General features: G+C 42.9%; 1 protein-coding gene across 1 annotated transcript in view; it reads right to left on the bottom strand.

Moving 5' to 3' along the window:
- Positions 1-14,658, bottom strand: part of LOC117375838 (neurogenic locus notch homolog protein 1-like) — a 30,317-nt gene extending 15,659 nt beyond the window's left edge. The window contains exons 1-8 of the mRNA XM_033972166.2: positions 14,426-14,658; positions 13,478-13,559; positions 3,745-4,007; positions 3,327-3,665; positions 2,369-2,491; positions 1,446-1,679; positions 853-1,008; positions 230-415 (exon numbers count right to left, since the gene is read on the bottom strand). Coding sequence (XP_033828057.1) covers positions 230-415; positions 853-1,008; positions 1,446-1,679; positions 2,369-2,491; positions 3,327-3,665; positions 3,745-4,007; positions 13,478-13,559; positions 14,426-14,477 — 1,435 coding nt within the window. The 5' untranslated portion in view covers positions 14,478-14,658. The remainder of the gene's footprint in view (positions 1-229; positions 416-852; positions 1,009-1,445; positions 1,680-2,368; positions 2,492-3,326; positions 3,666-3,744; positions 4,008-13,477; positions 13,560-14,425) is intronic.
- Between the last annotated feature and the right edge of the window lie 1,085 nt (positions 14,659-15,743).

The raw sequence follows: 15,743 nt of genomic DNA, 5'->3' as shown, positions 1-15,743 counted from the left end.
TATATTAAGGAGAATAAATCACGATTCAGTGTTTTTTTGCAGCTCTGTGATTAAACCAAGACACTTTTCCTCCTATTGGTCAACCTCCCTAAGGCTCTGCGTGAGTGACAAATGGAATTAACCAATCACAGTGAAGAATGAACTCTCTTTACCACTTGTAGGTAATATAAAAATACTTTCCTGACCCCTGTGGTACATTTCTTCTCTGTCTTTTCTCCTGTAGTCTCACCTGGCATACAGATACAGTGAAAGTCTCCGATCTGATCCAGGCAGGTGGCTTCATTCATACAGGGGGTCGACAGGCACTCGTTAACGTCCAGCTCACAGCGAGCCCCCACGTAACCACGCTGACATTTACACTGGAATGAGCCTTTGGTGTTGATGCACTTTCCTGCGTGTTCACAGGGATTGGGACCTGTAAAAACAATGGACACAATAAGAGACACAATAGTTCAGTTTAAAGAAAAAGAAGCAACAGAAAAAACTCTAGAAAAATATGTCTGAACACAACTAGAAGTGATTGTTTGACTTGGCAACTTTTAAAATATAACATTTATTTGCAGTTTGTGCAAACACAGAAGGCCAGAAGATTGAAATTCTTATGCAGGACGCTCAGGGGTTCGAGTAAAAACGATTTAAAAGTACATTTGTGGAAAAAACATCATCAAGAATTATACACGTCATGTAATTAAAAAGCAGCAGTAACAGTGATAATTATAACATTTTGTACACGATGATGACGTAGCACGAATAGCTCAATAATACTCCTCAACAAATTACTAAAGACCAAATTAAAATAATCAACAGTGACAGCCCTAATTTCTTCTAAATAAAGTCGTTTTCAGGGTTTACCCAGTGAGCACTCGTCCACGTCTTGATCACATGAAGCTCCGATGTAGCCTAGAGGGCAAGTGCAGAAGTGATCCCCACTCACGGGGTTGATGTCACAGTTAGACCCCTTCTGGCACGGGTTACTGATGCAGGCGTCATCCAACTGGCACAGCAGTCCTTGTACACAAAACACACAACAACGCAAATATTACACACGATATTACAGATATTCATTTTCTGTGAAGGGCGTGTAGTGTAACGCACTGAAGACGAACGCAGCTTGTGAAAGGCTAAAACGATCTCTCTGCGATCTCTAAAAGTTTAAGAGAGGCAACTTCAGGTCTACAGAGTTCAGAGCAGATGTGATGAAAGTAAAAAGACAAGAACATCGGGGAGCTTCATGAGGAACAACTTGTTGACAGAGAGAGAAGAATAGGCGTTTTGGGTCGGATGAACTGGCATATTTTTTTGTCACAGGTCAGATCTGTGGAGGCGGAGGCGACCCCATAATAAGTAAAAACAGGTAAATGTAGCGCCGCACTGAGGAGCGTTCTAGTCAAAGCAGTAACATCTCTATCTTTCTCTAAACAGTGGTTATTATAAGAAAAGAATACCTGCGCGTCCATGAGGACATTCACAGACAAAAGAGGCCACTCGGTCGTGGCAGGTGGAGCCCTGGGAGCAGGCGGCGCTCGCACAGTCGTCGATGTTTTCACTGCAGTCGTCTCCGGTCCAGCCGTTTACACACACGCACTGATAACTGCCGTAGGTGTTGTGACACGTGCCGCCATTTTGACAGACATTGGGCATCATTAGACATTCATCGACATCATCAGTGCAGAGCTGGCCTGGAGAAACAGAGGGAGTCTGTTCAGCTTTTGTTGGTCATGGACTTATACGAACATTTGTCAATAACTTTTAGCTGAATAACTGATTCGTCATTAGAGACAAATAACCACTTAAACTTAGGCCTGTCACGATAACCACCACATCGACTTATCGTTATATATATGAAACATGGAACTATATATATTTCCATTTTAAATATTTATCTTGTGTACAATTTCTTTGCAAAAGTGGGAAGATTTAGGTTTTTTTTGTTTTGAGCTGTTTTGTTTTGAGGCTTAAATCAGTGACTTCTATGGCTCATTATTGGTACATTCTCTTATTTATTTGCTGCGCCTCAGGTCTTTGAATGATACTGTCGATTTAAAAACTGTTTACTGGGATTATCTTGGATTATTGTTATTGTGTCAGTGGCATAAAGTAGTTTTAATATTATCATTTATCGTAGTGTATCTCTGTATCGATATAACGTGCTTCAAAAATCGTGTCAGGTCGATCTTTATCTATATCAGCCGAGTTAAATGTTGTGTTCTGTAGTTTTTTACAGCTCATGTTTTATTAAGATGGTTTAAAAAGGTTTGCTGGGGTCACTGTGTCATAAAGTAGTTTATCGTGAATATTTATAAAGCAAAATAACACAGTTCAGAGTGTTATTGTGACAAGTGGTACCAGAGTTTAATGTCAGTCTCACCTGTAAACTCTGGTTTACACTGACAGTTGTACGTGTTCACTCCGTCTTTACAGGTGCCTCCGTTCTGACACTCATGATTTGGGCAGTCGTCAATGTTGATGTTGCAGTTTTTCCCGGTAAAACCTGTTACAGATACATGTGTAAAGTTATCCATATTATTGGTAATACTGGTAATTCTGATTTCGACATCTGTTGAGCAGTTAACGTCCCCTTCCAGAAAACAGCAACTGCACCAAGGTTTGTGGGGAACTGCCATGTATACAGTTACACAACAGATAACCACAGGATGTTGAAACACAGTTTGCAACAGAACTATTAAAAATATCAGTCTTTTTATTCATGTAATAAGTAACAAACATAACTGTGCCTGTGTAAGCAGGTTAATTCAAAAATACAAATATATAAACCATTCGCCACATTGTTGTTTTGTTTGTGTTTTGTTCTGTTTCTGAATGTTGGACAAGGTAAATGTTCATCGTTAATCCATGTTTAAGCCATGTTTTGCCAACTAGACGCTCTATGTAACTTTTCTGGTGGAGAATCTGTAAGACTTTAAATGCATCTGTTCAATTACACCTGTTTTATTGCACCAACTACCTGGAAAAACATGCAATCTTAGTAAAAAAAAAGAAATTTAAATCTGTTAACTGCTATGGATCAAATCTTTTTTCTTTTGCTATGGATCAGACCTGGGATTAGACAGATGCCTCTCCACAGATCTGACCTGTAACTCATCATTCGCTTGATAGAGGAGTTTAATACTCTCCATGGACACAACCCTCCACCAGAAAAGTCACATAGAGCAGCTGTAAACTCTGAATCTCTCTGTAGAGCGACCAAACAAAAAACAAACCAACAATGTCCAAAACTGTCTCTTTAGGACTGTGGCTTTGGCTTTATTGTAGAAACATGAGCGTATCCTGCTAACGACTATAAAAGAACAGAATGCTTGTGATACCTGGCACACACGAGCACTCGTAGCTGGTGTCTCCCTTCTGGACACACGTTCCTCCGTTGAGACATGGGGAGGGACTGCAGGGGAAGTATCGTGTCTCGCAGTGTTTGCCGGTGTACTCCAGGGGGCACTGGCATCGGTAGCCGCCGACCTCATTTATGCACACGCCTCCGTTCTTGCAGGGGGGCGGGCTGGCGTCGCACTCGTTAATATCTTGTCTGCAGGTCTTTCCAGAGAAGAAAGGCGAGCAGGAGCAGACGTAGTGGGACTCTATGGCGGAGCACTGGCCTCCGTTGGCACATGGGTTTGAGGCGCAAGGGTCTGGGTGTTGACATAATTTACCTATGTGAACAAAAACGCATTTAGCTTTGGCCTTCAGTTATTTGCTCCAATAATAATAACACTTGAGTTGCTTCATTACCTGACCATCCGGGAGGGCAGCGGCACTTGTACGTTTGAAGGGTTTCGAGCTCGCATGTGCCACCGTTGCGACAGGGTGAGTTAATACAAATGTTGTTGAGCGGCGTCATGCACCTGCGATCGGAAAAGCCCAGTTTGCAGGTGCAGCTGAAGTCCACGGTGTTGCCCTTGGACACAGCCCGACAGGTGCCTCCGTTCAAACACGGTGCAGTGGTGCAGGGGTCGTGGAACTGACATCTGTTCCCTACAAATCCATCACGGCACCTGGAACACAAGAAAATACGTTTAAGCCACTTTATCTATGAAAGGACTTGACACCGTGAAGCACAGCGGATATTAAGCAGAGAAAGACAGACTCTCATGGCAATTTATCCTTTTATAAATGATGTTTTCTTTTCTTTATGCTGTATTTGTTAGGAACCATGTACAAATTCACTAATCTTACATCTTTCGTACCAGATTTAGCTGCTGTTACTTTCCATCTGCAGTGTCTGGGCAGGTGAACACACATTAAAATACACATTTCATTACGAATTATAAGACAGTTCATCATTGACATTAGCAGGAAAATACAATAAATGTCCCCATGTCTGATACGTGATGTTTCCTTCAGTCCAAACCAATTTAAAAATTCAATTAAGTGCAGGTTTTTACAGTGAAACAGAACTTCACAAATGAACCAGACGGGCGTGGACACATTTGATTATCTAAAATGTACTTTTTCAAATTTCTAGTAAAATTATTCAAATCTATAGACAGTTTCAGAGTCTGGAGCTGATTCTCTGTCTGATGGTTTGAAATGGAAAAGGCCCTGAGCAAAGGCCGAGGATCTTTGTGGAACTGTGTAATTTTGGTTCACAGAGACCGAGAGGATCGAGGAGTTTGTTCGAAAGTTTAATACATTTTTTCAATGTAGGCATCACTGGATTATTAATAAATGCTCTACTGTTCATTGTTGTTTACAGCTTGTTAAACTATTGAATCTGTTTAGGAAAACTCTTTACCCAATGATTCTCACTCACAGGAATCAACGTCCTTTCTTTGGCTGCACATTAAACCTATCTGGACTTAAACCATATGTGATCAGGGCTGTTGAGCCTCATGGCCTGCACAGACAAGTGGGAAAGTTTCTCACATGTTTGCGTCATAAACACCAGTGTGACCCGAGTCCAACGGCTCCCATAAAGAGACTCTGCACTGACACACATCTTCACACATTCACAACTTCTATGACCAGAGTTGAGGGTCCCGTGGGGCTCCCCTGGTGCTCCCGAAGACTAGACCACACACATTTATTCAAACACAACTCAGGAGATTATTGACAGGACTTCTGTGGTTGTATTAGCTAAATTTCATCTTTTGAAAGTAAAGTTTGGTTTGTTTGGCTTCACATATTTGCAACATTTACCACTTTCTAATAACTATGGTATAAAATAGATGTGTTGATCTATTATTAAGTTTAAAAAATGCAACTTGAAAGGTACTATTTTGGACAATGGTAATTAAAAAGGTTTTGGTTATCTATTTAAACCAAATAGACACGTTTTTAGCTTTATTTTTGGGCAGGAGTATTAACTTGTGGTATGTAAACTCATGCATCTTCCACACTGTCTTATCTATCACAGCGCCTCATGCTGTTGTCAACGCTGGGTGGTCAAGGACGCTCCACCGGGAAGGAAAAAAAAAAATCACAAAGCATCTACTCAATAGCGCAGGGGATGAGAATAAAAAAACATCAGAACTATTTAGAATTCCTCAGCTAAATCCATTCTTTCCAACGAGTTCGGAGACAAGAAAGGCAGCAGTCATGTCCCCTTCAGCGGCTCTCAGGCTGAAATGTACTCACTTCAACCCTTTTGTCAGCGCCCATTCATGCCAGGGACAAGTTTGAGCAGCCAACATTATGGGAAACTTCAAAGGCCCATGGCACCACAACAGTGAAAGTTATTCATCAGATTCTAAAGGATTTCTCCCATTTTCACACAGCAATGCAGGGGGCACAAGAACATGCAACGCCTCAGCACACAACACTGCATTTCACATTTTAAGACAAACAGAGGAAGCTTTTAAACAGATATTATGCTATTTTCTCATGTATTCAGTATGAAACTATAACATATGTAGAGTTTGTTCACAGTAAAGCACATTATTTATCTAAAAACTGAAAGAAACAGCTCCACTGACTTCCTTTTTTCAAACTGCAGAACTGAAAAGAGTATTTATTGTTGAGAAATGGCAACGTGACATTTTTGAGCCCTTCAATAATCTTCTGTACATCAAGTAAGTACAGAGCAGTGGGTGGAGACAGGGGGTAGGTGAAAACGTCAATTTTCTGTAATTAAATGCAGGGTAATTACTCAAACATGCATGAATCAATCAAATATAAATCTGCGTAAGATAATGATGCTGGAACACTGTTATAACGTCTCTAAAATCTCATAAAAGTCCATTTTTCATGTGTTCTCTTGTTGTAATACCTGACCAGAGCTGCACTTCTGCACAGCCCGCGGCACTCGCTGCTAGACACTGTCCCCAAACATTCCCATGGGGACAGAGGCTTTTGTGTCCTGGGCCATGCCAGGGCCCCTCACTGCGTTTACACAGCAGCATTAACCCGCCTTAAGTCTGACGAAAAAAAAAGAAAACATCACATGCTACACTACCCACTGCATAAACACGACAGCAGAGGCATGTACCAGAGCTGAACCGTGTCCACCTGTGAACATTATGTTACAGTCCACTCTGCCTTGTTTTCATTGTGTAATAACGATGAAGACTGTGCACTTTTGATGAGTTTCAGCTTCCTCATACAGGTGACTTTGAAAAACTTTGGTGTAAAGTGTCAATTGGCAACGGTCCTGACTTTGAATCCTTCTGTACTCATGTATAATAAATAAAAAGGTAGTTTTGTAGTTTTGTTGTGTAATGTACTTCTGTCTGTATAAATGGTAAATAGTCACATTTTTGTTTAGCGTTCAAGTCGCCCAGAGCACTTCATATCAAGGAACTGCTCACCCGTTCACACGCACATTCATACACCAGTGAACACGCACACTACGGGTCAAGTGTCTCGTTCAAGGACGCAACAACAGTTTTCATCTGTGGGAGCTGGAATTGCACGGATATGTCAAGAGCGGGATTCGAGCTGCCAACGTTGAGCTCAGTGGACTCAACCTGAGCTACTGCTGCTCCATAGAGTACAGTATTATCAGAGATTTGTCCAGGGATTGGTTTATCGTTAAATTGGATTATTTATTCAAACTAACTAGTCAATAACAGCGACAGTGTTTCCCTTAAAAGAGGAGACTATGGAGACTAAGATTATACTTTACACTTGTGGTATTGTCATAAACACAGAAGAGTTTTTTATCAGCAGAGGCTATAAGTGACATCTATAATTTGTATTAAATAAAATACTTGTGCCACTAAAGTCTCAGTATAAACGTGCGGAGAAACATGTTTATATCAAAAGTCCTTGTGAATTATAGAGTCATGGTCCAATCACATATATACAGAGTTTGTGCGGTTTGGGCAGAGAGCAGATCTGAGTTTGAGGGCCAGCGGTGGCGAGTGCATGGCTCAGTTTGCGAGGCGCCACACGAGGGCTCTGAAAAGGGCCGTAGGGAGCAGGTGCGCATGTTAATGAGCAGACAGCAGCTGCGGGGCCAGTCTTTCACCCTCCCTCGTCCACTGCCTCCTTTTCCCTTCAAGGCTCCCATCCTACTGCTGTTATCCAGCCCGGGAAAACAGCACGTGCACTGAAAATACGGTGGTGTACTAATGCATTTTGATCTTAATAGAGTTACACTTACAATTAGATTAGACGCAGCTTGTGTCCCGAGGTTAAAAGATAAAATATATCCAAGAAAGCCAGGGAAATATGAGCAAAATGAATCACATCTTTGCCTCAATTTTGTTTGATTTTGTTTTATTAAAGGGGTCACTATGTTTTTAGGTGTAGTGTCCAAAACCTTCTAGATTCATGAGGCAAATAAAATCACCTGGAATTGAATGAATGAAACATAGATCAGCTTCTACCAAACTGTGACGAGCAGGTGACAGACAGGAGAAAACAAACAGTGCACCTTTTAAAACAAATAAAGAATAAACAATATAGACTTTTAATCACAAAAACAGGTCAAATTTATCCCTTCAAAGTCTGAAATACACTTGTACAGAGAGGATCGGCTGTGACGTCTCAATTTAAAAAACACACGCTGATTAATTGCACTAATCCAAAGTAGAGCAAAGTGCATCCAAATCAGAAAAAGAGAATCGCAGTGGACTTCAACAAGAAAGAAAGACAGACACAGACAAAGCAGGAATAAGTGAAACAGACAGACCCTACAAACATCTACACTGACTCATTCATTAGTCACTGTTCTTGTTTTTTCTCCAAAGTCTTTCAACACCTTGAAAAATGTCTATCTATTGAGTTACTAAGAAACACCCTGCCTGGAAATATCTCTATATTTTGAGAACACTTTGTGAGAAAAGCAGAGAAGAGCAGTAGGACTTCATTTTTGTCACTGGTTCTTGAACTGTTGGATTCTGACATATTTTAGGATTAATCACTGTCTAAGTTTGTCATTTATCTGCAGTGGCTCTGCCTTTTAATCTTCTACAGTGCTATTATTTTATCACAGATAGACTTTTTTTAATACCTGAAGACCCAGCCTTAGAAAGTGAAGAGTGAATAAGATTGTTTTCTTTCTGAAGTTAATGAATTTGATCTTTTAATGAGCAGCTTCATGATTTAAAACCCTATATTTATGTTTGTATACGGTGCAAGACACGATGCAAACTTAATAATAAAACTACTATGCACCACGATACACACACACACAGTCTGCAAATACATCCAGGTGTTGGGGTCTGGCACCTACAGCAAACACTGGAACATAAACTACTGAGAGTTTGACAAAAAGGACACAACTCAACAGCCCCAAAAACATGGACCCAGAACTTAAACAGGACAAAAGACATTCAGAGACGTTTTGTCTTGACTGTGTTCAGGACAAATAGTACCACACAGAGCAGCTGCTTCAACAACAGAAATCTGCTGGTCTGGCAGGCGGGATCTCCTTAATAGCAGCAGGTAAACTCGGCAGCTGGAAAGGTAAATAAAGATGGCCTGAATAGAAGGGCTCAGATCAGGAGCAGAGCAAATATCAGGTGCATGGGGCAGATTTCGTATAACAGTAGATTTACCACTTTAGCCAAACTGATACTGTTATTATCTGTGCTGTCAGCCCTGCTCTGCACTTTCTATTGTTCACATGACACTGCACTTGTCCACTGTCACTACAAGTATCCAACAGCAACAAGTAAAGCTGCAAGATTAATCACAATCTAATCAAAACTGCAATTTGAATGGAGGTAATTAGCAAATCGCAAAGGCTGTTTTTGTTTTTTTTACATAATTCGCTCCACAATCAACAAAACACCCCGTCTTATTCTGCACATAGCCTTTACAAACATGTTATGAAACGCATATGATTGTTGTATTAAATTCCCAGTTATATTTCAGTCTTTTCGTCGGCTCTAATCACAAACACAGTGCTCGTCAGATAATCGCCCTGGCCCTTGAAACAGGATGCGGCGGCGATGTAACTGCCCCCGTCTGCAGCAGATGTGGAGGTGACATGTGACCCTTCGCCAGGCGTCACTGTGAAGGGGCTTTCCTCAGTTTTGGGCCAATCTGCCATCTGCTGTCAGTCTGATGTCACACAGACACGGGCCCACTGCACAACACGCATGTTATGTTACACAAGAGCATTGTACACAAACAAAAGCAGGACACAGCACTGATTTTAACAGCTGTACAGTGCGGATTATAAAGGCAGTTCAGATAATGTACTATATCAACTCTAAGAAGATTAGAGAGTTTAGGTTGTGCTTTTAAACAAATAATAAGCTCTGTGGGACAGTCTGTGTGTTCAACTACCATCCTGTTTTATTAGGTAAACTGTCAATACTGGTGAAAGTTTGGACTGTGCAAACGCTGCTGGAGATTTTATTCCTGGGACAATCTTAAAATTTTCTCTTGAATGAAGCTGGATGCTCAAAGAAGGACACTTTTTCCCCTCACTCTGAGCGAGTGACTGGAGGATTTTGTCAAGAAAAAGTAAAGAAACTAACCGTACGTGAATGTCATGTGTGAGTTAAATGAGCCGCCATGTTTCTATCAGTCAGACCCAGGGCAGATGTAGCTACAGAACGAGGCTGCTACTGAATGTGTGCCAAAAAACACCAAAAAACATCCATCATTATGATTTAAAAACACTGACAACAGCTAATGACCAAAAGCAGAGGAGTTTTTATAAGTGAGACATGCTCCAGAGAGGCAAATTTTAAGGTCATTATTTTAGTTATTGTTTAGTTATGAAAGTTTTTTTGGTTAGTTAGTTCACAGTCACTTTCTCCCTTACGTCTTCCCTGCACCCATTTCATTTCCTGACTCTATGGTTTTGTGCTTAGGCTAAGTCCTCTTTAGCCATGTCTGATCTGTCTTAAAAGCAATGCCCTGGAGGGACGGGTGGAGGACTCAACTCTTTCCTCCTCACTTCCTCCTCAGTTTCCTACATGCTCCTGTTTTTTCTTGCCTGCCAATTTAAAACTTTAACTCTGCAATCGCTAAAGAACAAACGTACTTGATAATGTATTTGTAATGTTCTAGACCATGAGAGTTTTTGGCCCAAATCCAAACCTGGGGTAGAAATTAGCTTCTTGTTTGTTGTGGAACTCAAACCAAAGTTACCACCAACTCCCCATTGGCTGAAAAATTACAGGGAGAGCACCACCCCTCTTCTTACGAGCCGCTTTATTTCTCTTCCTCTCTAATCGTACAGGAGAAGAGACCTGCCAGCCCACATCTGGCAGCCTTCATTAGAGACCCTGTTTATTTGGGACAACTATTACGGACACAGCCCATGGGAAAGAGTCAGCTCCCCCGAGGACCTAAAGCGAGCCGTTGTGTGTGTGTATGTGTGCGTCTGTGTGTGTCTGTGTGTGTACATGTCTCGTAAGTCATAGCACCACTAATGACTAGAGCCACTGGCTACTTTACAAGGCCTGGGAACCACTCAGCTTTACGGCTGTGTGAGCTGGAACTGAAAATGAAGTTGGACCCTCAGGTTGGTACTGTGAATAGAGACTTGTCATGTGGGGAGTGGAAATCTATTAAAAATATATTTTTATAATCTAAAATAAACCATGACTTGTATAAGTCTCATGGTTGGCAGTATTTAACTGCACAAGCAGCTTTTTGTAAGGTGCGATTATGCTTCAAATGTAAAGCAAAAGGAACACCTGGCACACAAACTCTGTTTCAATGTGATGTGAAAGAGCAAAACCACAAGTAATCATGGGTATTATGCAGCACGCTGGTCTGTGGCAAGCGCACGCCTGTGTGCCTTGTAATAATGTAACCCACAGACAGGTGGTCGGGCCTAAAAAGTGAAACCAGGAAGTTTGATTTGGAGTATGCCCTTTGTCTCACACATACAGGCCATCAGTGCATTCAGGCTGTGATAAGAGTCAGATTTATCTTGGCATATGCCAACCAGAAAGGTTCAAATATCACTAATCCTCTCCATAGACTTCCACGCCTCCATTGAAAAGTGCTCGGCTCATCAGCCTCTCACCAGCCGCAGCCGGACCCTGCCAAAGGAACCCAACACCAGCAGCAGCGGCGCATCAAAGCCCTGCACTGTGTGTCTCTGGGTCTGTGATGATATGATCAGAAATGGCACCTTTTCTTCCCTTGAGCCACTCAGAGGCTGTTTCCTGACTCTGAAAGGGACTGAGGAAGGGGTGGGCTTCTGTGGGGGGAGATGGACCCAACTGATCATGGCAAACAAACGTGCCATTGAGGGAAGCCCAGAACCACCAAGACAAGGACTGACTTTCATTTAAGCTGTTTTGGAGATACCACTCAAATAATTACTGAGCGTGAATCATGTGTATCATCCATGAAACTGACTGAAGAAGTTTGATTCAGAAATGATACCATTTATATATCGTCTTTTTGTCATTAACAGAAGCTCCACTGCTGATGTCAGCGACTCTTTCTTCGGGGGGGGGGGGTGTCTGTGTGAAGTCCTTTGGAGATTAACTTCAGTCCAGGTGGCTCTGGACCAGGTCCGATATGAGGAGATGGTATTTATGGTATGGAATGTTGAGGAGGCCAGTCTCACCAAATATAAGTCTGAAACATTCTATTCTTACGTGACCCAAACCAAACATTTGACCCAGAAAAGACACTTATAAGATTTGGCACAAATGTGTTTAAACACTGTAGAACACAAAACAGACGTTTGTTTAAAGAAGTACAAATGTTTATAAAGGGAATTATTTTTGAAAATGTCTTTAAATATCATAAAAGTAGTGCATAAAGCTGCAGACACTTCAAAAACTATATTGTTCAGTGACAGTCCAAATGTGGGTCCCCAGTGACTCTCAGAGGGCCCCCTGGGGAAAAAAGGTCCACACTAAATTGTGTGAAATTTAATGAGGGGTGGCTCACTTTTTGCTCCTATAATGTACTTTATAATCATTACTGCACTATGACATGTTTATTGACCAGCACATAATACTTTTCCTTATAAAACGGAAGCTTCTCAGGCTGTAGAAGGATGTTACACTGTGAACATGGGTAAAATAAGGGCCGCTGGGAGAAAAATGATAGAAACCACTTACGGCAGCACATATATATAAACACAACTTTGCTTCATAAACTCTTTGTTTCAACTAATAGCCTCGAGTTGTATTAATTACACTAAACAGAAGAGCCCCCAAAGACAACTGAATGTTAATGTTTGTGTTCCCGCTAAAACCATTTAAACTGTGGAGATGGAGCATGCCTCATAATTGTCTCCAAGCGAAGGAGGAGGACAGTGAGGGGTACAATGATGGCTTTGTGGTCCAGTGAGGAGCAGGAGGAGGAGGAGGAGGAGGAGGAGGAGGGCAGGGGGCTGGGGGGCTGTGAATAACATTACAGGCCAAAGTAAGATGTGGCGGGAGGCCAAGATGAAGAGCTGGGTTTTGGAGTTCAGTGCAAGTTGTGCCCCAAACAGTTTAATTATTGGACTTGGGTAAGATGACACTGACCAGAGCCGCTCATGCCAGGTCAGAAATAGCTTTGAAAGTCGCAGGCTATTGTTCCAAAATAGTTTCAAGGCCAGACTCATCCACTCATCCTTCACACTGAAATAATCCAATTTCAACAACAAAATCCACAACTTTTCCACCTAAACGTAGAAGCAACACCTTTTGCCATCTGTCTGGAGGAATGTGAGACAGGGAGCACTGAGGGGACAAAATCCCAGGAGAGGGGAGGGGTAAGAGAGAGGAGGTCCCAGTCGGAGGGTCTCTCTGGGAAGCCTCACCCAGATTAGTCACACAGAATTAATCGCAGCACAGAACAATAGCGGCCGAGCTTCTGGCAACCCCAGCTGTCGCTCGGCACAAGAAAGGAAAACATGGTTCAGGGTCTGCACTGGTCTGTGGCGAGTGCGGAGGGACCCAGACACACACTCTCCCACACTGACCCCTGTCCTCATCAATATCCACTCACTTCTGACCACTGGCTCCCTGAAATAGCAACACTTAGCTGAGAAGTCACCCTCTGCAACCTTCACATGTCAACCATAAATCTGAAACATCTACAATATTTCTACACTTTTCTCCCATTTGTTGCTGATCATTTGAGCGGAGGCAGATGTTTCACTTACTTGCATTCATCCAGTCCTTCACGAGTCCGTTCACAAGTCCCCTGGTTCAAACACCTCTCTGTGGGCATTTGGCATCTTTGGCCTGGAAATAAAAACTTTTATAGCAACTTCCAAAACTTTAGACAATTAATAAACAAATGACAAACTAAAATACTTTTCTAATGATGACAATGTAACTACCAGAGTATTATTACACACTGTACCAAATGTTTGTTTATCTCTGGGACAGTCTAAATGGCAAATGTATAAGTCTACAAATATGAGCAGTAGGTGCGACTTATGCCACCTGAAAGTGTAGTTTTGTGAGGTGGATGAGACCTGACAGGAGTCTGGACCTGCTCCCTCAGGCAGCTGGACCTGAAGAATGAGCTTCTGGCCAGTAGCACTATTTTGTGAGAATATAAAAAAACACCACTCTCCATCCAAAGTGGAAAGGCATGCGCTCTCATACTAGTGAGAAAAGTGAGCTGTGAGCTGAGAAGGCCAGACGCAGGTCTACCTTAGCTCCAGGGATAAAGTTTGGAAAGAGGGCGCTATAATGTGCAAAATACAAGGAGCTGTCAACAGGTGCGTAAAGTTCTGCTCTAACTGGACCCACAGGTGCGTAAAGTTCTGCTCTCACTGGACCCACAGGTGCGTAAAGTTCTGCTCTCACTGGACCCACAGGTGCGTAAAGTTCTGCTCTCACTGGACCCACAGGTGCGTAAAGTTCTGCTCTCACTGGACCCACGTGTTACTCCGCGCAACTGTAGCCTCAGCCAGTTTTATTTTCAGCCGTTTGAATGAAAAGTATAAGTGTTTCAAATAAAGTAAAACTGACCCCAGACTAGAGACTGCAGGTTTAGCAGGGGGCCTTCTTGGTTGGACTATAATAGCTGTTTTAGGCTTCTGTCTGTTGTTGTTAATCACTTATTTCACATTTTAACATGAAAATCCCTCCGCACTCACCTCGCGTAATTATCAGCGACCACAATAAAGTTAGAACAAACAAAATATGCATCCTTCTGCTTTAGAGGGGTTTTACAAATCCACATGAGTTTGTTCATAGATCCGAATGATGTCTTCCTTAAAAAAGATAAATGTTGATTCACAAAAACAGTTTAGTTCATCCTGAAGTAGATCCAGAGAAAGTGCGCGGCTGAACTCCGGGCTCAGATGTTGTCACTGGTGATTCCGAGTTCAAAATGACTTGTGGGACACTCCTCTCCTCCTGCCCCACGTTTAGGGGCGTGATTCTTCCCTGGACACCGTCCCACTCGGGCACATAGTTGGACAACTACATGAAGTCTTTTCATACTTTTTTTCATTTGCACGTTTGATTAGTGCGCGCGCGTAAATAGTGCGTCATTACGTCATTAGGGGTAAAACATGAATTCACATAAACTTTACTCAGGTCTGACTGTCTCACTGCAGTTTATCAGTGACACAGAGGTGACCATCCCAGAAAATACAATATGGGAACAATCTGATGATCTTCAGTGATAGTGACGCCTTAACACATGCACCTGAACACACGCACCTGAACACACGCACCTGAGCACACGCACCTGAGCACATGAACCTAAACACATGCACCTGAACACATGCACCTGAGCACATGAACCTAAACACACACACCTGAGCACATGCACCTGAACACATGAACCTAAAAACATGCACCTGAGCACAAGCACCTGAACACACGCACCTGAGCACATGAACCTAAAAACATGCACCTGAGCACATGAACCTAAACACATGCACCTGAACACACGCACCTGAACACATTCACCTGAGCACATGCACCTGAGCACATGCACCTGAGCACAAGCACCTGAACACATGCACCTGAGCACATGAACCTGAGCACATGCACCTGAGCACAAGCACCTGAACACATGCACCTGAGCACATGAACCTAAACACATGCACCTGAGCACATGCACCTGAACACACGCACCTGAACACACGCACCTGAACACACGCACCTGAACACACGCACCTGAGCACATGAACCTAAACACACGCACCTGAACACATGCACCTGAACACATGCTGACTCAGACAGGGGCTGCAGGGGGAAGGTACAGAGGGCTGTGGCAGGTGCAGGGGGTGGGGGTTGGGGGGGCTGTGGCAGGTACACGGGGCTGGGGCAGGTGCAGGGGGGTGGGGCTGTGGCAGGTACACGGGGCTGGGGCAGGTGCAGGGGAGGTGGGGCAGGGGAGGTGGGGCAGGTGCAGGGGGGTGGGGCTGTGGCAGGTACACGGGGCTGGGGCAGGTGCAGGGG

The sequence above is a fragment of the Periophthalmus magnuspinnatus genome, chromosome 9 (genome assembly GCF_009829125.3).
Source record: "Periophthalmus magnuspinnatus isolate fPerMag1 chromosome 9, fPerMag1.2.pri, whole genome shotgun sequence".
Taxonomy (NCBI): Eukaryota; Metazoa; Chordata; class Actinopteri; order Gobiiformes; family Gobiidae; genus Periophthalmus; species Periophthalmus magnuspinnatus.
This window is presented reverse-complemented; position numbering and strand designations above follow the sequence as displayed.